The 21,347-nt window shown below is 43.2% G+C and overlaps 1 protein-coding gene across 1 annotated transcript in view; it reads right to left on the bottom strand.

Moving 5' to 3' along the window:
• Positions 1-21,347, bottom strand: part of FER1L6 (fer-1 like family member 6) — a 74,497-nt gene that overhangs the window by 39,463 nt on the left and 13,687 nt on the right. Inside the window, exons 10-19 of the mRNA XM_014279360.3 lie at positions 21,161-21,347; positions 19,360-19,552; positions 17,968-18,311; positions 14,480-14,588; positions 12,522-12,702; positions 5,123-5,243; positions 3,723-3,823; positions 3,001-3,091; positions 2,095-2,214; positions 847-999 (exon numbers count right to left, since the gene is read on the bottom strand). Of these exons, the coding sequence (XP_014134835.1) occupies positions 847-999; positions 2,095-2,214; positions 3,001-3,091; positions 3,723-3,823; positions 5,123-5,243; positions 12,522-12,702; positions 14,480-14,588; positions 17,968-18,311; positions 19,360-19,552; positions 21,161-21,347 (1,600 nt within the window). The remainder of the gene's footprint in view (positions 1-846; positions 1,000-2,094; positions 2,215-3,000; positions 3,092-3,722; positions 3,824-5,122; positions 5,244-12,521; positions 12,703-14,479; positions 14,589-17,967; positions 18,312-19,359; positions 19,553-21,160) is intronic.

Consider the following 21,347-nt stretch of genomic DNA (forward strand, 5'->3'; position numbering starts at 1 on the left):
TAAGCTAAATATTTAGCATTATCCATTCCTAAGGTAATTATTGATATTGAAGGGGCTGGAGGGTAACTTGTGGTATTTTTTGTTCATACAGGCAAAGAGTACTGTGCTTAACAAGTACCCATGGCCACGATCAGGAGCTTAGATATTTCTATCTGTTCTTTAGTTGTGCTTTATGGGAGTACTCCCAGCAACTCCAGGTGGAAAATGACTAAAATGTTATTATATGAAGGTATCATTGTCTTGTGAGTTTGGGCTTTTCCAGATGGCCATAGTAACAATTACATTGCATAATATTCCACTGCCAGGTACTACCCAGCCACAGTGCCTTTGTAGGAGTATATCCACTAAGACTTTCCTTTCAGATGAATAATTCCATAACAATATTTTGAACATACATTGCACAAACCTAGGCACATTTGAAATAGCAAGCATGAGTAAGTGCTGTATTACCTCTGAATACCTAGGTTTCCTTGTTATCTGAGTTGCTGCATGCTGATGTCCTACCAGTCTCCTCCCAGACTTTCATGTGCTGCATTCTGACATCTTTGCCAGTGAAGAGGTTGTACCTCTTCTGTTTATGTATACAGATATAGATAAACAATGTTACATACTTGCCATAACAAGTAGTGAGAGGATTAATTACTCATACACCAAAAACCAAGCAATGAAACAGTGCTTAAAGAAGGACAAGCATAAATGTAAGAAGAAAACTAACGGCAGATACAAATGTATACACATTTTTACTACATTACAAATATGAGCCTGTAAAATACAACCCCTGGAAGAAATCTGAATACCGAATGCTCCCCAGGCATTACCTGTGTTTGCAGAGTGCCCCAGACTTACTTTCAGGAAATGAGTTTTAATCTTCCCACAGTCCTTGCCTTTCTGTTCTTTCACTGGGGAATAGAGTATGTTTTTTGCTGGGACTCTTGCATACGCAAGTCTCTTGTTGTTGCTGAGCATCCAGATGAATACATCAGGCACTGTATTCTGTGGCTGTTAAATGATGAGGAACACTGAACTAAAACTGAATTCTTTCTATGAGCCATCACCGTTATTTTTTGTTAAAACACTCCCTGCCAAGAGCTGATTCCCTCACAGCTCCTATGGAGTGGCAGATGTGCACTCGGACTAAAAAAGGCTGTCTCTTCATGCTTTGCAGTCCAAACCTCCATTCCTAAGCACAGCTGAAGGTAAAGAGCTTTGCCGAGTGATTAAGGAGCACCCATGCCATAAACCATTTCAGGAGAAACTGAAACTAAAAATCTGGGTCTGATTCTCTCTCAGGAAGCAACTTACCCATACACTGCTTAAGTTGAAAGTACCTACCATGGAAATGCCATCAATTTCATCTATACCAGCAACCAAAAAGGACTGGGGCCAAACTCAAGCACTGGCATCTGACCATCTATTATGCTTGTGTAACATTTCTGCAAGCAAAGCCTGAGCATATTTTGAAGCAAAGACCAGCCAGGGGCTGTTCCCAGGAGGCACTGTGAGCAAGGTCACTGTTTTGGGAAGGAAAGGAATTTAGCTGTAGGCTGCAAACCATGCCAGGCTGTACCCCTTGCTCTCTGAGCCAGGGAATAGCCTTGGCCCTGTTTAGTTTGCTAGCAGAGAGAGCTCTCAGAGGGACAGCACTGCACTGACTGCATTTTGGCCTGATGAGATATGTCTGTTCTGTTATTTTCAGGCTTAATAGCATGTCTAAGCAGTGTCTGCACAATGAAGTATAGCACAGAGACCCTCGAGTTCACGCGAGTCCGAATCACTGTGTCCATACAAGCGGAGACATGAATTCAGATCAGAAAACAAGCTGTCTCCAAACCACTCCCAAAGAGGGCATATATGAGATGACCTTATTTAAAAAAAAGGAAAAACTCTCCATACCGCATCCTCTCCACACCACACAGCCCAGTGTTTCCTACCCCAGTCTGCTAACAGCTCCATTTAATACAAAACAGGATTGGGTCCAGATATCCAAAGACGACCTCTTTGAATAACCAGGCCAGGAGTTATTATTCACACAGGGTGATGAAAATCAAAGTCAAGGCCTAGATTTTAAAATTATCTGATTTTATGTTGGATTACCTCATCAACCAAGAATCGAATTTTATCTATAAAGCTCTGAGTCTCACGCATCATTTCATCCAGTGACATCTTCTTTTTCTGTTGCTGAACAATTCCCTTGGCGTCACTGGACATTGCTTCCTGCAGCCAGGAAAGAGAATACGTATTTTTATGTATTATCAAGTAGTTTGAACTGGACACAGCAGGAGAAAACAGTCTTCAATTCAAGTTGAAAAGAAAAGATGGAGACACCTGGTTCAAGGTAACAATTACCTTCTTTCTCACAACAGACAGTGATCAATTCTTTGGAGCTGAGTAACATAAAATGTGAATGTCCCCCATTTTCTTTGTATGTATACTGCATGTATGGAAGTCCCAAGAGACATGTGATTACCACCTAGATTTATCAGGCCTTGGTCCTGACAGAAGTCACAACCAAATTCTGTGAAAAAACAGTAAATAAAGCTAATAAATACTCAGATGACCTCCACTCAATTCAGATTCTTCTCACTGGTTCCCTGCAGGAGGTGATTAGGTCCAGGAATACCAAATGCCAGACTTTACTAGTCTTGAAGTTGAGCCCCACCACAGTAACTAAATGCATAACAGCATGTTAATTTGGTGGTTTTCCACTGAACTCAGCATCATCTCATCTTAAAATGAGAGGGCGAAAAAAATCAGCTCAATATTATAATGTCTTATTTGTATTTAAAAACAACAGGTTCTGAATTAATTATTTTAGCATAACTTACAACTCTTTATTAAGCACAGCAGGGTTTATTGAAAAAAATATTCTTGGATATTACATTCATACTAATTGCAAAGCATTCCAGTATAATGAAATCAAATAGAAATGAAAATGTATACATCCAGTGTGCTTTCAGCTAATATCATTGCATCAATGCTTAAAGGAAAAAACACACCTACCAGCTGTTGCTTGAACAGCATGAGTCTCTTTTTGTCCAAAGCAGTGTAGTTCAGCCCTTTGGGCTTCTTTTCAGAAATGGTAATGAAGGCCCTAGGACAAAGGAGTAACAGGGTCTTTAAATATGCTATTTTTTTAATGTGAGCTGCTAAAATACTTTGGAATGAAATGTTCTCTGCCTACTGCAGTACATGAACCAGAAAACCGATGATGAAATTCTCTAAAATAAGTATTGAACACCTCTAAGATAGGGTCCAAAAACTTTGCATCACATTTCACAGAAACAGGGTTTATATCTAGAAATCAGGGTTTGTATCTATTTTGAGCCCAATCACGTCAGCTGACACAAAGCCCACTGGGTGATTTATCCCAGCATGTGAAATCCTTTGTTTTTATCTTAACCTTGTCCTTTTTTACAGTATGTCTATCACATGCTTTATTAAATCCTACTTATCCCATATACATTCTAGTCCAGAAAGCCAAAATAATATGACAATCATTGGCAGTAGTCTACTGCCAATACTGAATATTAAAAACAAGACAATATTTTCTCTGTATAAACAGAAACTACAACTGGGGAAGGCCTTTGCTTTTATAGCAGAATAAATAAAATTTATATCTCAGTAAGTTTACTGTACTTTTTTTTATTATCATCAGTTTCCTTGTCTAGCCTCAAATTTGTAGCCAACATATAAAGTTTATTTACTAAAGTAAATGTAGTTACCTGCTTTGATTGATAAAATAATTTAGGGTTGTCCTCATTTTCTCCTCAGATGCTATCTCTGAAACCTTGAGCAAGTCCTTTACTTGCTCTAATGATTCTTCCTACGAGAAACACATGAAAAAGCTGTTACATAATGGATGGCACTTTGTCTTTCTGCCAGTCTTATAACACCATTATTCACTGTATGACTAGCAAGAATGAGGGAGGTGACTTTGTAACCTGACAGAACAGGACCTTTGATATATCACTATGCTTGAAGTGCACAGAGAGGACTCCAGCAGCATAATTTATATTCACCTTTGCCCAGCCTCTCCAACTACTAGTCCAAGCCACTACTGCTTGGAGCAGCTTTGGTGTCTCACTTCTTTGGTAAAGATCAGCCATTGGGAAAGATTCTCCACTAGGTAGGAGGAAAAACTGTAGTTCTCCTTGGTTCTGTTTCCAGCCTTGCTGCTTAAATTTAGCAAGTTGCTAGAGTAAACTTCTTAAACTTTAGTGGGCACCTGAATCCACGTGCAAGGTCTACCGCAACACGTACTGTCATCACTGAGAAATGGAGTCTCTTCTTGCAAGCTAAAATAAAAAGCTGGATTTCCAGCAAGGCGTGTGGGTGTTCAGGTACACTGACAAACACATCTCTCTATATGTATAGTCAAATGTTTGATTTTCAAATACCTGGGTTCAAAATATTGGCCCGTAAGCCACTGTCTTCTCATGATACAACCTTGCGTAAGTATGACTTCAGTGTTGTGCTCATGAGGTATATAAGGATAAATGAGGGATGAATCAGACTCTTAATCTGAGTGCCCCAAATTAAAATATCCAACATTAGAAGTCACTTCAAAAAAAAATACAACTACTTTCTTGAGACTTGATAGTCAACTTCAAACAATGGTAGAAAAACCATCATGATGGGAAAATGCTATGACTAGGGCATTGCAGTGACTGCCCATGGGACGATATGCCATTTTGTCTTTATCAATGTTTTTAGGAATACTAAAACCAAAAAGTGTCCTTTAAAGAGTCTCCAGCATAAACACAGGTTAAGCCATGTGGTCTGAGGATGAAGACATCAGAGGAAGAGCCATAGGAGACAGATTATTCTTATCTCATATTTTAATTGTTAGACTGTTCTTACAAAGAAGAAACTGTTTCTGACAAAACAAGACAGCCCTACAGCCAAAAAAAAAAGAACCTGTGGACAGGAATACTTCACTAGCTCTAATAGATCAAAGTAATTGGGAGTGGGGGGGGGCGCGGTGAGAAGAGGCTAATCTTTCACAAAACAAACAGCAAGGAATGCAGTCAAGGGAAGTTCTGAAGGGCTGTTTTGAGGAACGTGGCCTCTCATTGACTTACCCTGCTGAATACGTGAGCCTGGGAACACAGTTGCCACTTACCAGGTGATCTGCCATTTTCTCCAGAGTGTTGGCAGAGTACAGACGGAAGGTCTGGTCACCCCAGTAGCTCTTGACACAGATACAGGGCTTCCTCTCATCATACGGTAGGTACTGATAGTTCCTGTGAAAACAAAGTACAGAGCAGATCATAAAGGTGAGAGAGGAGTTCAGGGCAAGGTGTGGGAAAGAAAAACTGTTTGGTGCTCTCTCACAGCGCAGAAAGTGAGGACACAACAGGATGTGTTCACATGTGCTAACCAGTAAATGCTGGGGAGAACAAACACGAACCTCACTTTTGCCACATGTGAGATCCCCGAAGAGAAACGTCTTGAAGTCAATAGATCTAATTTCAGTGCTTTCCAGGGTCGGAGAAAAGCTGGGCAGAGAGCCATGCAGAGAAGCTCTGAAATACTGTTAATGGCAGAAAGCAACATGGGAAAAAGGAGCAAAAATTAAAATCTGATCACCTCTTCAAGAGCAATGGCTCTGCATACTACACAGCAGGAGAGGCATGGCAGAGTCTCACCACCACATTACTTTCAAAAGTGCTTTTTTTTTCAGAAGCAATAGCTAGCAGAGATTGACATTTCTTGGCAGAAGCTGATCTGCAGGACCCTGCTTAGTAAAAGGGATACCAAACTTATAATAACTCTGTGATAAAATGCACCTGCTGATCTCCCTTTTCTCTTTTTTTCTTAGGTCCAAGTTGCCATATTGACTCTTTTTGCAATGCTACTTTCTTTGGGTGTCCAGCTGTATGAATATCTTGTACTGAAAAGAATGAGCAAGATGACAGCATAACCAGAGGCTCTGATGACTTCAACGCACACCGGCCACAAAGACTGATGTTTGATTGGAGTTGTGGTATGCACTATGTCAAAACCTTGAACCTGATAAGCACGTTGTCCTCCCTTTATATAAATTCTCTAGCCCTATGAAACACCATGCTCAGGCATACTGGATTTAACACCTGAGGTCTCATAATTTTCCTTACTAATGGTGGCACAGTGGAAAGGTTTTTAACGGAAATGAAGATCTATATAATCCTTTATGTTCTTCTGGGAATGGCTCTAATCCAATACATGCTCTGCAACTGAGAACAGGCTACTGGAGAGCTATTTTCTGGTGTATACTTCTGTTGTGGTTTAACCCCAGCCAGCAACCAAGCCCCACGCAGCCACTTGCTTACTCCTCCCCAGTGGGATGGGGGAGAGAATCAGAAAGGGTAAAAGTGAGAAAACTCATGGGCTGAGATAAAGACAGTTAAATAAGTAAAGCAAAAGTTGCATATGCAAGCGAAGCAAAACAAGGAATTAATTCATCATTTCCCACAGACAGGTAGGTGTTCAGTCATCCCCAGAAAAGCTGGGCTCCATCACACGTAACAGTTACTTGGGAAGACAAAAAAACCTCACTCCAAATGTTCCTCTGCCCCTTCCTTCTTCTTCCCCCAACTTTATAGAATCATAGAATCATTATAGGTTAGAAAAGACCTTTAAGATCATCAGGTACAACCATAAACCCAGCGCTGCCAAGTCCGACACTAAACCATGTCCCTAATTGCCAGTCTACACATCTTTTAAATACCTCCAGGGATGGTGACTCAACCACCTCCCTGGGCAGCCTGGTCCAATGCTTGACAACCCTCTCAAGGAATAAATTTTTCCCAATATCCAATCTAAACTTGGCACAACTTGAGGTCATTTTCTCTCATCCTATCACTTGTTAGTAGGGAGAAGAGACTAACACCCTGCCTACAACCTCCTGTTGTAGCTGTAGAGAGCAATAAGGTCTGCCCTGAACCTCCTTTTCTCCAGGCTAAACAACCCCAGTTCCCTCAGCCGCTCCTCATGCGACTTGTTCTTTAGACCATTCACCAGCTCTATTGCCCTTCCCCGGACACACTCCAGCACCTCAATGTCTTTCTTGTAGCAAAGGGCCCAAAACTGAACACAGGATTTGAGGTTTGGCCTCACCAGTGCTGAGTACAGGGGAACAAGTGCTGCCATGATCCTGCTGGCCACACGGTCTCAGATACTAGCCAGGATGCCATTGGCCTTCTGGACCACCTGTACATACCGCTGGCTCATGCCCAGCCGGCTGTCAACCAGCACCCCCAGGTCCTTTTTCCCCAGGCAGCTTCCCAGCTGCTCTGCCCCAGCCTGTAGCACTGCCTGGGGTTGGTGTGACCCAAGTGTGGGACCTGGCACTGAGCCTGGTTGAACCTCATGCAATTGGCCTCAGCCCACCGATCCAGCCTGTCCAGATCCCTCTGCAGAGCCTTCCTACCCTCAAGCAGATCAATGATCCCACCAAACTTGGTGTCATCTGCAAACTTCCTGAGGATGCACTCGATCCTCTTGTCCAGATCATTGATTAAGACATTAAACAAGACTGGACCCAGCACTGAGCCCTGGGGAACACCACTTGTGACCAGCCACCAACTGGCTTTAACTTCATTCACCACAACTCTTTGGGCTCAGCCATCCAGCCAGTTTTTTTCCCCAGCGTGGAGTACACCCATCGAAGCCATGAGCAGCCAGTTTCTCCAGGAGAATGCTGTGGGAAATGGTGTCAAAGGCTTTACCTAAAGTCTAGGCAGACAGCATCCACAGCCTTTCCCTCACCCACTAAGCAGGTCACCTTGCCATAGAAGGAGATCACTTTAGGCAAGCAGTACCTGCCTTTCATAAACCCATGCTGGCTGGGCCTGATCACCTGCTTGTCCTGTATGTGCCATGTGATGGCACTCAAGGTGATCTGCTCCATGACACTCCCCGGCACCAAATTCAGGCTGACAGGCTTGTAGCTCCCCAAATCCCCCTTCCAGCCTTTCTTGTAGATGGGCAGCACATTTACTAACATATAGTCCACTGGGACATCCCTAGTTAGCCAGGACTGTTGATAAATGATTGAAAGGGGTTTGGTGAGCGCTTCTGCCAGCTCCCTCAGTACCTTTGGGTGGATCCCATCTGGCCCCATAGACTTGTGTGTGTCTGAGTGGTGTAGCAGGTCACTAACCATTTCCCTTGGATTATGGGGGCTTCATTCTGCTCTCTGTCCCTGTCTTCCAGCTCAGGGGGATGAATACCCTGAGAACAGCTCATCTTACTATTGAAGACTGAGGCAAAGAAGGCATTAAGTACCTCAGTCTTTTCCTCATCCTATGTTTCCAAAAAAGGATGGAGATTCTCCTTAGTCCTCCTTTTGTTGCTAATGTATTTACAGAAGCATTTTTTATTGTCTTTAATGGCAGTAGCCAGATTAAGTTCCAAAGTGGGGCTTTGGCCCTTCTGATTTTCTCCCTGCACAACCTCATGACATCCTTGTAGTCCTCCTGAGTTGCCTGCCCCTTCTTCCAAAGGTCATAAGTGCTCCTTTTTTTCTTAAGTTCCAGCCAAAGCTCTCTGTTCCTCTGTCTTCCTCCCCTCCAGCTTGTCTTTTGGCACATGGGGACAGCCTGCTCCTCCACCTTTAGGATTCCCTTCCTGAAGAATGTCCAGTCTTCCTGGACCCCTTGGCCTTTCAGGACTGCCCCCTTTCTCCCTGAGACTCTGTCAACCACGCTCCTAAACAGGCCAAAGTCTCCCCTCTGGAAGTCCAAGGTAGCAGTTCTGCTCACCCCTCTCCTTACTTCTCTGAGAATAGAAAACTCTATAATTTCACATTCACTGTGCCCAAGATGCCTCCAACCATCACATCACCCACAAGTCCTTCTCTGTTCACAAACAACAGGTCCAGCGGGCACATTCCCTAGTTGGCTCCCTCACCAGCTGTGTCAGGAAGGTATCTTCCACACATCCCAGGAACCACCTGGACTGCTTCCTTCCAGCAGACATCTCGTAAGTTTAAGTCCCCCATAAGAACAAGGGCTAACAATTGTGAGACTTCTCCCAGCTGCTTGTAGAATATTTTGTCTTCCTCTTCATCCTGGTTGGGTGGTCTGTAACAGACTCCCACCATGATATCTGCCTCATTGGCCTTCCACCGGATTCTTACCCATAAACACCCAACCTTATTGTCACCATCATTAAGCTCTAGACAATCAGAATGCTCCCTAACATACAGCTCTACCCCCCTGCCTCTCCTTTCTCACCTATCCCTTCTGAAGAGTTTACAGCATCCATTGCAGCACTCCAGTGTGCAACCCATCCCATCATGTTTCCATGATGGCAGCTATGTCATAGATCTCCTGCTGTACAAAGGCTTCCAAGCTCCTCCTGTTTGTTGCCCATGCTGCGTGCATCGGTGTAAATGCAATTCAGCTGGGCCTGATCCTACCACCTTTTTGGAGGGAGAAGCCCTCATTCCTACATGACCATTCTCAGGCATTTCTGCGGTTTCTAACACATGAATAACCCTTGCATCTTTGCACATGGATCTTCATCCCCTACCTCCACTGAAACGGAAGATCCAAGGACCTCACCAGCACATCATCCCGCAGACACTGGCATGCTTCCCCCAGGCTTATCTCTAGCCAGCCTGGGTATAACTCTTTTCCCCTTCAAATCCAGTTTAAAGCTCTTTCAATGAGCCCTGTTAACTCCTGCGCTAAGATCCTTTTCCCTCTTTGAGACCAGAATACCCCACCTGCCACCAGCAGACCTGCTGTCGTGTAGACCAGCCATGATCAAAAACCCCAGAATTTGCCAGTGACACCAGGCTCGGGAGCCAGGTATTCATCTGCTGGCTCTTCCTGCTTCTTCCTTTATATTGCTGACCATAGTGTCATATAGTATGGAATATCCCTGTGGTCAGCTGGGGTCAGCTGTCCCAGCCGTGTCCCCTCACAACAGCTTGTGCCCGCCCAGCTGCTCGCTGGTGGGGTGGGGTGAGAAGCAGAAAAGCCCTTGGCACTGTGTAAGCGCTGCTCAGCAGTAACGAAAACTTCCCTGTGTTATCAGCACTGTTTCCAGCACAAATCCAAAAGATGGTACCATACAAGCTAGTATGGAGAAAATTAACTCTATTCCAGTCAAAACCAGCACAACTTGCCTTCAGTATTTCTCCACAGAAACCGATTCTCTAAATAATAAATAAAACTACCCAAGCCTCCTGCTCTTCAGAACGTTCAACAACTAGCTGCAAAAATGGTTGCATTTTCTATTTCCTCTACCCTGGGAAAGGCTGTGGTATCCAAGAAAGGAAAGTGCACTTGGTATGGAGAGAAGACTTGTTCTTCCATTTCAAGGTTTCTCTGTCTGAGCACAGCCAAATTTTTAGAAAGTCCTGCTCACCTGCTCCTGAAATCCAGAGTCCCAGTAGGCTGAGTTAGCCGGGCATGGTCATTCACCTTGTGGGACCAGAAGGGGCTGGGATTCTCATGTTTGCTTGTAAGGATCCCTCAGATACTCTAAGTCATTTCAGATAGAACTGGGCACATGTGTGTAACCACTAAGCCAAGCCCACAGAAACCAAATCACTTGTTGCTCTTGAGCGTCCTATCCCTAACTCCTAACTTCACACACGCCTAACAGGTTTATGCAAGAATGTTTCTGTTTAAAAAGATTAAGATTTTCTCTATAACTTCATTTTACTGCCCTATGGGATATCAAAAGAGAAACAGAATTTTCCATTTACTTTCTCCTCAATAACCTACAGCAAGGTGAGCATTACCCGTTCTACTCGGTGCATAGCAGAGCTACACGAGTCTCAGGCAATCATTAATTTTGGTGGTTTCATAAGAGGGAAAACCACTTCAACTGTCCCCCAATGCCAGAACGTCTTAACCTGAAATTCATAGAGCTTATGGAGTCTTCCTACAGGATTTACTAAGAAAAATATATAGCCATGAAATAACTCACATGGAAGACTGAACTTCCATGTCTCTTATTCCCACTGTGAGAATTCAGAGGAACCACTTTTTCAATGTTAGCTTACCCTTGCTATACATTTTGACATAAATGTGGAAAATTCCTGGCAATTTCATGATGTCTGCTTTACAAGTCTTACTGCTCTGCCTTCTCCTTTAATTAGTTAGTGTTTTTAATCTCCAAAATGGACCCTTGTTATCCTTTTCTACTGTTCATTTATGATTTTAAAATGCAAAGTTTATCTAAACTATTGGCTATCCCATTAAGTACTGATTATACTAAAAACATCCAGCGATGAGACCAGTATGATGCCAATATAAGATGACAGTCATAAAGTCAGTAGTTGGTGTCTGTGGCTGGCCAAACTGTTTTAGATAGCACAGGAGGGAAAAAAAGATGCAGCATTTTACATAAATTTGAGGAAAAGAGATCTTCTTTAATGAGAAAAAAAATTGTTAATATTGGAGTGAGCCAAGCAGTGAATAGAAGATTTGAAGAATGATTCATTCTTTTACAGCAGTTCTTTAAATCTAAATTCTTGTTAAGGGAAAAACTAAAAATCCCACAACCTCCCAGAGAGGATAATCACCCAGCATGTACCCAAATCTGCAGTCCTTTAATGAGGAGAGACAACTTTCTGTCAAATATTGGGTTTTTTCTCCCTTCTCTGTTCATTTGCTGAAGAAACAAAAATTTCTGCTATGGTATTTTCAGTCTTTTTTTCTTCTACTAGCTCTGATTTAATCTGAGCCATTGATTGCAAGAAAGGATGAAAGTACTTTTTTAACTGAGGGAGGTCCAGAAACCAAACAGATCCAGGTTGGTATTTCCCACCTGGTCCTTAGATCTGTAAACTGCTTGGCAGTGCCTGGCCTGGTAAAGAAAGAGGTACTGCCTAGTCTTGGCACTCAGCAGTACAGGGATCATTACACCTACAAAATTAACAAAGAAAATATTTATTTTTATTAGCATCTTTGAAATTAATTAAACCTTTACACCTTAAAACCTTTAAACCTTAAAATCAAGGCTATTTAAAAAAACTGTTCTGCATGTTTTAATCCATTGCTCCATTCCTTTTTTCAAGGACTATTTCCTCCTACTTCTGTTACTTTTTGCTATTTAAGTTTGCATCTATAATTATGAGCTCTGGGAAGTGTTCTGGGAAGCTGACTTTGTTTCGACTAGATTTCAATATTTTTGATGTGTTATTCTGCTTCTGGAGTGGTCACTGGGTGGATGTTACTTGTGATCAGACTACGGGACCCTACACCAAGGACAGCACTGAAAGGAGTTGCACTTGCCTATAGCTTTCTGATCTATAGCTGGTGTAACACCTCCTTTTTAGAAACACCAGAAGTTCAGGAGCTCATGAGGCCAAGATTAGAATATGAGTGTAAAATAGCTCAAAGCCCATTCACTTCAGTGGAGCCTGCAAAATTTACTGTTGTGAAAGATGTAATTGAGGATTTGAAATCCTCAGTTGCACACTACCTGTTTAGTGCTGCCAGGGTTCATGAATGAGTCCTGCAGGATCACAAAATAGAAACTAGAATCCTGCACAATGAAGTTTTGAAACCAATTCTTACCTGTTCCCACCTGTGATCAGTGGCTTCTCGGGGGGGGTGGTGGATATCAGGGGTACTCCAAGGTTGTACGAAATTTCACCCTCCACCTCATGTAGCAAGCTTTCTTCTGCTTCTCCATCATGTAACTTCTTTTTCCCTCCAGCTCCTGCTGACACCCCATCAGTAATATTTCCAAAATTACCTAGAGACAGAGAGTTACAAGTGAAGAGATGACTAGCTTGGAGGCAGTAAACCTGAATGAGGTTTAAAAAAAAGAGAAAGACCAGTCATACCAGTGGAAAATCATTATCCCCTCCTGTTCATTAGGTGTTCCAGCCATAACGCAGTTTATAAAGCTCCTGACGGGGTATGTCGGTCCCAATGACTTTTCAGACTCCAGGACTGTGCTTCCTTACCTGCCCTATGTGATATATACCTGGTATACTACCCCCACCACTAAGTGATGTGATCTTCTGATTGCTGGCCCCCAGGACCTTCTGCTTTTGTTAAAGAAACTCAGAAGCGAAACAATACTGCTGTTGATATTTCTAGACCCAAGAGCCCAAATTATGTGTTTGATTTACACAGCAAATGTATGTCTTGTTTACAACATATGGATGATAATTTCAAAGTCTGATCTCAGAAGGGCTAAAGCTCATTTTCAGACAAGCAAATCTGGCATAGTGGTGTTGCAGAGTTAGTAATAACAATGCTTTGAGGCCCCAGCTTCAAGCCTAACACCAGACAACTCTGCTAACAATACAGCCATCTTCTCTCATAGGATTTTGCCTTAAAGGGCAATTATCAGCACTGGGAAAGAGGTGCATCCATCAGATGGGTAATTACAGATTTTATTACAGACAGGCAGAAACCATTCCCTGCTGGAGAAGAATCACCCCATACATCTTGATCTGGACTTTTGGTCCAGCTTTTCATGTAAATAATGGCCATTTGCCAAATTCGGATCCAAATTTCAACTGCACAGGTAGCTGGTAGATGTTCAGGTCCAGAATTCAGAGCCAGATTTATCTTTAGTATTAATTCTGACAAGAATCAGTATAATTTCTTGCCTAACTATACAAACGAGCTTCTTGTCATTCTCAGCTTAGCTTCCTGCTAAGTTTCAGCAGGAATCTATATCACTCATTGATTGTCTTGTTTGTCACAGACATCTCTCCCTGCACACACAGCCTTACAGCTGAGCACACTAAGGTACACAAGCACAAAGATGGGAAGTGCCAGGGTGCTACTGTGCACTCGGATTCGAAGTGGGGTTTGTACAGACATAAGCAAACTTCTATATGGGAAATGAGACAAATTCAAGCTTCTCTCAAGGGAAATGTGTTCTGCTTTTGAAAATACCCACTCAATGTTCATGAAAGTGTCTTCATTTTCTCTTTAGTCTGCTCTTGGGGACAATTCAGCTCCTCCATGAGGGTATCACTCGCATAGTACAGTCCTGCTTTACTCAGAAAGAGGACAAGCCTTACCAGAGAGATCTTAGAGGACAAGCTGCTGCATGCATTTTGAGGCTTGGCTCTACATCACCCCCATGCCCCACTCACAGACTCACATGCAGCTCAGCAGGGTTGGCCAAGATGGTCCACATGGATCTTCTGTGCAAAGGGGGTCCCTCACAGCCAGGGACTAATTGCAGTGGACACTACAGAATGAACTCTAACCTAAAGTAAATTACTTGAGTTTTGTTTGCCAAGAGATTAGGAGGCTGAATATGGGGTAACTTGCTCTATATAGTGGGTGAGAGGATTTGTATTAACACTGGGTATCTGGGACTAGAGACAGATCAGTATGCCTAGTTTGACTACTATCCAGTGAAATTATGATCAGGGTTTAATTCAAATGTAAGCCCGACTCTGAAGCTGACTCCTGAGCCCTGAGACACAGCCGTCAGTAACACAGAGCCTTCACTTGCTCCTGAGATTCCCTCTCTCCTTTGGAGAAGAGCTTAACACACTTACCAATGGAAACCTCAAAGGTTATTGGCTTGTCTCCGACCTTCCTATCAATCATCGTGGCTTCAAAAAATGTCCCAAAGAGGAGAAATTCCTGAAATTTCTCTTCATAGATCTATTGGAGAAGAAAGAAGCAGGAAAATCACATTTATTTTACCTTCTACTCTTTTTTTGCAGCACAGAGGAGTCTTTATAAGCCTTTAGCAGCAGTGTTACTGTCGTAAACCTATTGGTCTGAAGTGGTTGGCGAGGCACAATTTGTAGGAAGTAATACGTCTTCTCTGAGAAATAGGTATGACTGGAAAAAGAGATAAGCCTATGTGCTTTGGCCTTGTCAATATTGTCTAGTTTATATCAGAACTGGTTACATAAAAGTCATTACCCCTCACTTCATACTCTGCCTCACCAGTGGTCGCTGCTAAATGGTTTCAGCACCTTCACATACTCTTGTACCATCATTCAAATTATACATCTATGGCCGTTCAAGGGCAGTTTAAGGGCACTCTTTTAGCGCAGCAGTAACAAACTATCACCATCCGAATATGTCATTTATCAGTGAGTGTGGCCGTAGTCTTCCTTCGCATTGCAATAGTAAATGCTGCCACCATACTGCATCCAGGCAGGGGAATGCTCACCCAGCTCTGCTTTCCCCAGGATGACCTTGACCTACTGCCCATGTGTTTGTACTGCCAAGACTCTGACCTTGCCCAAAGTCAAGACTTTGACACTCAGCTCCCAGTGACACCAGTAAGACAGAGAGATTTCTGGTATCCACATTTTAGATGGCAGCCCTATGCCAAAGCCTACTGAAACCAAGCAGTCCTCCCTTTTTTTTTTTTTATCCTGCTGTGTTTTAAACCATAGAGCCAAAGGTGGGATCTAAGGGGCCAAGGGGAGCACATTCCTCCACTCTTTGCCTTCCCTGGTATCACTAGCCTCAAACCAAGGCTAAGCTCAAAGGTGATATGTTTTAAGTTTTGAGTTTTCCCCAGATTTACACCCTGACTGCCACAATCTCTCCAATGCAAACCCTACTCATTTCACAGTATGGGCACCAGTGTGCTGAAGCCCATTAGGCAAGATCACCACTAGCTTATTTTGCAACCGAGTGAGGCACTGAATAAAACATCAGCTGTATATGAATATTTGTTTCCCTGACTTTGCAAAGCAGAAACAGCTTTTGACACAGCCCATGATCTCTTAATTTTGAAAAACATCTGCTATAGACAGTAGAAGGGCATAGGTTTAGGTGAAAGGATTAGCAGCATCACACATCAAAGATAACACCACAAACAGATTGCAGCTCTGGAGTAACTTTGGCTTCCTTGCATCTTGATTATTTTCAGCATGAACCCAGAGCATAGGGTGTCTAATAAAGCTGAGGCTCAGAAACTATGACACAAACATCTATCTCTCATTATAAAGAAAGCAAATTGCATATGTTTTACATCATCTTGCTGCCAGAATAGGTCAAAAAAGTTGTGCGGTGGGGCTGGGCAATTTGCCTCTGTTGCCTCAGAGGCCCTATGAGACATTTTTTGCCTTATTTGTAATGTCCCCAGTTCCTGCTTTTCCTTTCAGAGAGCTGTAATACAATTACTGTGTCTTCTGTAGCATGAAATATTGCTGAATGTCAAAAACAAAAGAATATTAAGCATCACTGTATTATGCTGTTGCCTTTTATTCATTCTGTATTTAAAACTGAGGCAGAGTAGCCAGAAATAAATCCTTTTTACTACTATTAATATTTATTGGTGTACAAAGGGACTTGTTCCTCTACTTGGAGTATTTAGCTAGCACCTTGGAGTATTTAGCTAGCACCTAAGACCATAGTGTTTGAGCCCCTCACAATAATGGATTTCTGCCATATAAAGGATAATCTATATTATAGAAATAAATTTCTTCTCATATCACCTTGATTACAATCTTCAGAGACGAACCGAGGGACAGAGGCAATTTACAACTATATGAGTAGGTAAAGCAAGACCAGTGCACAGGTTTGCCCAACTGGCTTGCCATTTCTCCGCTAACATACTCCTTGATCTGCTCCAGCTAGCACTCATGCTGGCAATGCCAGGGCACAGGCCAGGGAAGAGCACTTCTCAGGGCTGGGCTTCAAGACCAAAGGACAATTTCCTCTCCCCTATTTACGTGTAGAGGTGGAGTCAAAACACTAAGAATCAGATATAATAAAGGAAACGAACCCTGTGTTCAGTGCTGGGCCCCTCACTGCAGGGGGGGAAACGGAGGGGCTGGAGCGTGTCCAGAGACGGGCAACGGGGCTGGGGAAGGGGCTGGGGCACAAGTCTGATGGGGAGCGGCTGAGGGAGCTGGGGGTGTTCAGCCTGGAGAAAAGGAGGCTGAGAGGGGACCTTGTCGCTCTCTGCAGCTCCTTGACAGGGGGCTGTAGGCAGGGGGGGATCGGTCTCTTCTCCCAGGGAACAAGCGACAGGACATGACAAAATGGCCTCAAGTTGCACCAGGGGAAGTTTAGATTGGATTTAGGAAAAATTTCTTCATTGAAAGGGTGGTCAAGCACCATCCCTGGAGATGTTTGAAAAACATGCACACATGGTGCTTAGGGACGTGGTTTAGTGGTGGACTTGGCAGTCCTGGGTTGACAGTTGGACTCTCAAAGGTCTTTTCCAATCTAAATGATTATAGGATTCTATTTATTGGGAAAAAAAAAAAAAAATAAATAGAGCTTGCATATACATGTACCAATGTGCTTTTGCTTCCGGACAGTGATGTGATGGAGCAGGGAATTAAAGCTTAAGTGTGGCTCAGCACCTGAGCCCACATGTCCTGCCACAACTGCATGACCTTCTCAGAGCATCATAGCACAGATCTGCCTATAATGTAACCCAGTACAACAGGTGGAGTTAGGAAAGTAACACCAGTTAATGCCAGCTGAGACTGAGCACATGATCTGCAGCCCTTCTCGTAAAGAGACTAGCAATCTAAAACTATGTTGAAAATCTAGGGTTAAAGGAGGAGAGTAAAACAGGCTGGGATGCATCTCTCTGCACTTGCACAAATTCCGTGTCAGGTATTCCCTACTGACTTCAACTGACAAAACTGACCACTACCGATTTTGTCAAATGACTGCAGGAAATTAGAATTTATAATTAACAGCTGCTGCGATTGGCTTTCTGTCAATTCTTTATCAGATTTGTATTTAGCAGATATGACAACATGTAAGTTTCTACCAGGAACACATGGATGCAGCTAGTGCAGAAGGGACAACAGGACAGGAGACTAAGTTTTATGGAAACCAAGTCCTACTTGCGATGTTTTTATGAGTTACAGGTACACATTAATGCTCCATTTTTGCTGCATTATTAAGGGAAAGTCCCAAGACTATGGAGGCATGCAAGAAGCTGTAGGGAGCACATAAAAGCAGTATTACATGGCCTGAACCCAAATACACATATCAGTGCCATCCTTGGAGGTTTAAGGACATATGTCAATCAATCTCTTAATATCATACTGACCTCTGAAGGCACATCGAATGGCTCCACTTCCACTTCAGTTGAGTTCATCTTATCTGAAAAAGAAGGTGACTTTCGATCCTCTCCTGTTTTCTCAGTTTTGTCTTTTCCTTTGGGTGCTTTGAAGTCTTTAGATGGCAATTTGATGTCCTTGATAATACTTGAAAACTTCGACTCACGGGCTCCTCCTGAAAGTATCTCCACAGCAATCTCAATGAAGAGACGCCCCCTGAAGGAGACCCCTTCTCCAAAACCTTCATTAAGCTCCTGGTGGTCATCCATGAGGCTGTGGTTCCTGGGTGAACCATAGAGATTGATCCAGGCAGGCCCAAAGGTAGGCAAAAACCCTGGAGATAAAGCACCTTTTGTGGCATTTCTGCTAGGTGTTAGCATGCTTTCCTTACTGTCTGCTCCAAGAAATCTTGCCTCTTGCAACCAAAAGCCAGACAGGACTCATTTCTGTGCAGGCTGGGATACCTCATATTCAGCATTATTTTCAGAGCAATTCTTTGGCACCAAAGAGCCTCTGCCAATACCCAGCCAGGGACTCTGCTGGTGTGGAGCTCTTTCTCAGAAGGTGTTCATACCACACGTGCTGGGACATGAGGTCTGTTGCACCTCTTGAAAAAAAGAACTTTCTCCCACAGACTGGGGGCTGGGACATGGTAGGAGAGGAACGGAGGCTTTTTCACCCAGTTCAAACTGTTCCCAAGCCCATGTCACTACTCAGTTTACATGGTTTATCTTTTATTTTCTGATCAAGGACTCAGATACACATTTGAATTGCCAAGTTTAAGGAGTTACTATGCCTTTGCTGAGCGGTGATAACTGACCATGTTCCACATGTAGATCGCAGAACGTCAATAAGGCTACACATGTAGACTCAAGCATCAGTAAAAAGACTCCAGGTAGCGAGCTTTACCTCACATAAGTGAGGACAAACACACTAGTCCATCATACCTCCTTGGGATGCGATAGCACCCAGCTGAGCCTTACCTAAACGCCTTGCTCTTACTGGGTAGATCAAAACCACAACCCTACTCTGTCCATGATTTGCACTTTGTGCTTTCATCACCCAACTGAAACTTGCACAAACTATAAGCTTATATCAGTCATCCCTAATGGACTAGAGCAGACTATTGCCAGTCACAAAGAAGGTACCAAGTTATGTAGCAGCTCTGTAACAAGACAAGCAGTGGCAGACCTCCATGCACCAAGCACAATGTAATGTAGCTTCAAATTAAGCAAGAAAAGGTCTCTCAGAACCAACAAAAACTATATGGATGTTCACTTGAGCTCTGGGCATTCCTAAAATGGGATTAGCCAGTGCCCAGATACCAAGCAAACAGATTTTACCTTAAGGGCATATTCTAGAGCAGACATTTTCCCCTTTACCTTTGTCACCGTCTTGTTCATCTGATATTTTCTTCAAGTCAATGAAGTGGGTAGCTAAAGCCACATCATTCATGCTGCCTTCATCCCAGACCTGGATTTTGACTCTTCGACAGAGTGGAGGGAACATTTCCTTGAAAATAATCTGTTCGTGCCATACTGGATCTGCACAGCTCTTTTGCACTGTCGTTCGACCCTGAAATGAAAGTCCAGCAAATTTAACCCCAGAGGGGTCAGACTCTGGAGAATAGCAATGAGTGTAGCACAAATTGCACTTGGCAACATCTCTCCGGACATTTTTAAAGCACAAATTGCTGTCTTGAAAGTACTTGGGCTTTTCTATCAGCTTGTTTATTTTCCCCTCCATATCTAATAAAAGACCACATTATGGCTAAAGAATTCTCACCTCCACGCGGCAGAGCCTGGAATAAGATCTAGTTCTTCAGGGCCCTTATGCACAAAACATAACTAGGAAGCCAGGCTCTGGCATTTCTGTTACAAACTGCACATCTTCAAATGGCTTTTGAAATACCCGGGTAGTGGTAATGCAGCGCAATTTGTCTCATAAAACGTGAAATTCATTACAGCTGCCAGACAGCATGTACCAATGAAACTACCTTAAATGAGGCAATTTATCTAGTATAAAATATGATTGCTGCAGCTCACATTCTGGGCATATGCCTGTGTGCTAGGGATGTAGAGACTGGAGCCATGCCTCCTAGCCTGCAGGAGACAGTAGGGCCATTATCACAGTCTGTGCAGCCACAGGCTGTGGGAGGCCTTCTACTTTCACATTGGTGGGGAGAACAGAGTCAGGGAACACACTGACGATACCTCTAAACCCATGTTTTATACACCAGCATGTAAACTCACATCACTGATCCATTCTCATGTCTCCTTCAGCCCTCTATTAAACCTGCAGCAGCTGCATGCATCCGACCGTTTTAACCCATACTGGTTTGGGATGTAATACTTTGCAGTTTGGATTCACAGCAAAACACAAAATCAGCACTGAGGCACTCATTCTCATGCCTGAAACATCTGTAAATTACTTGCTGGAGTTCTCCCTAAGGCTTCCTTGCACACAGAAAGCATTGCTGGCTTAAAATCATTTCCAGTTTGATTCTTTCCCTATTTACACCAATAATCAAGACAAACTCGCTGACACGGTGCTTCACAGGTGTACCCCAGAGGACCAGGTCCCTGGAATTCCTCTGTACTCCTCTTGCACCAAAGTCAGAAGGTCCCTCTCGGCAGGTCTCTGTAGCACCATGTTTGATGTTGAAGGAGCTCTGGGAGCAATGAAGACAGGCAACACTGAGACAGTCTACTCAAACACTTCTGCTACCCACAGAAAAGCTACAGAAGTCCTGAATCACAGCAGAGTAATTCAGAAGTCAAAACACAGCCCTACAATCCAGACTGACCCATCTTCACTGATTTCATCCCTGCTTCCCTTTTTCACTCTAGGAAGACCAGAACATAGCACTTAATTAATACCACACTGGGTAGTTCACTGTCTTGTAACTTGATGTTTTAATAACAGATCTACAGAATTCTCCTTCCCCTCCTGCTGCCTGACTCTAACCTACTGCTGTGAGGCTGATATTAGATCAGCTGGCATTAAGTGTTTCCATCACTTTGTTCCTGCATAATTTAAGAACTGAAAATTTTCTTTCAGATTACAGAAATACGCTTTTTACTTAATTTATGTAACTATAAAGGACATAAGCATAATCACATGCCTGCAGCACAGCTAATAGGAAAGAAGGCCTACATTTGTAATCAAGAGGATCCCAATTACCATTTGACCTGCAAACATGACCACCACATAGGGATCCACAAGGTCCTTACTGTCACCTACGAAAGCTTTGGTGACATTGGCCATGATACTAGAGTTCATCTTTGGAAGTCCTTCTGCTTTGTAAATTCTCACATAAAACCTGGCCCATGGTCTTTCAGATGGAAAGCCTTTGGGGATCAATAGGTTC

This window comes from Falco cherrug, chromosome 3 (assembly GCF_023634085.1).
Source record: "Falco cherrug isolate bFalChe1 chromosome 3, bFalChe1.pri, whole genome shotgun sequence".
In the NCBI taxonomy this organism is placed as follows: Eukaryota; Metazoa; Chordata; class Aves; order Falconiformes; family Falconidae; genus Falco; species Falco cherrug.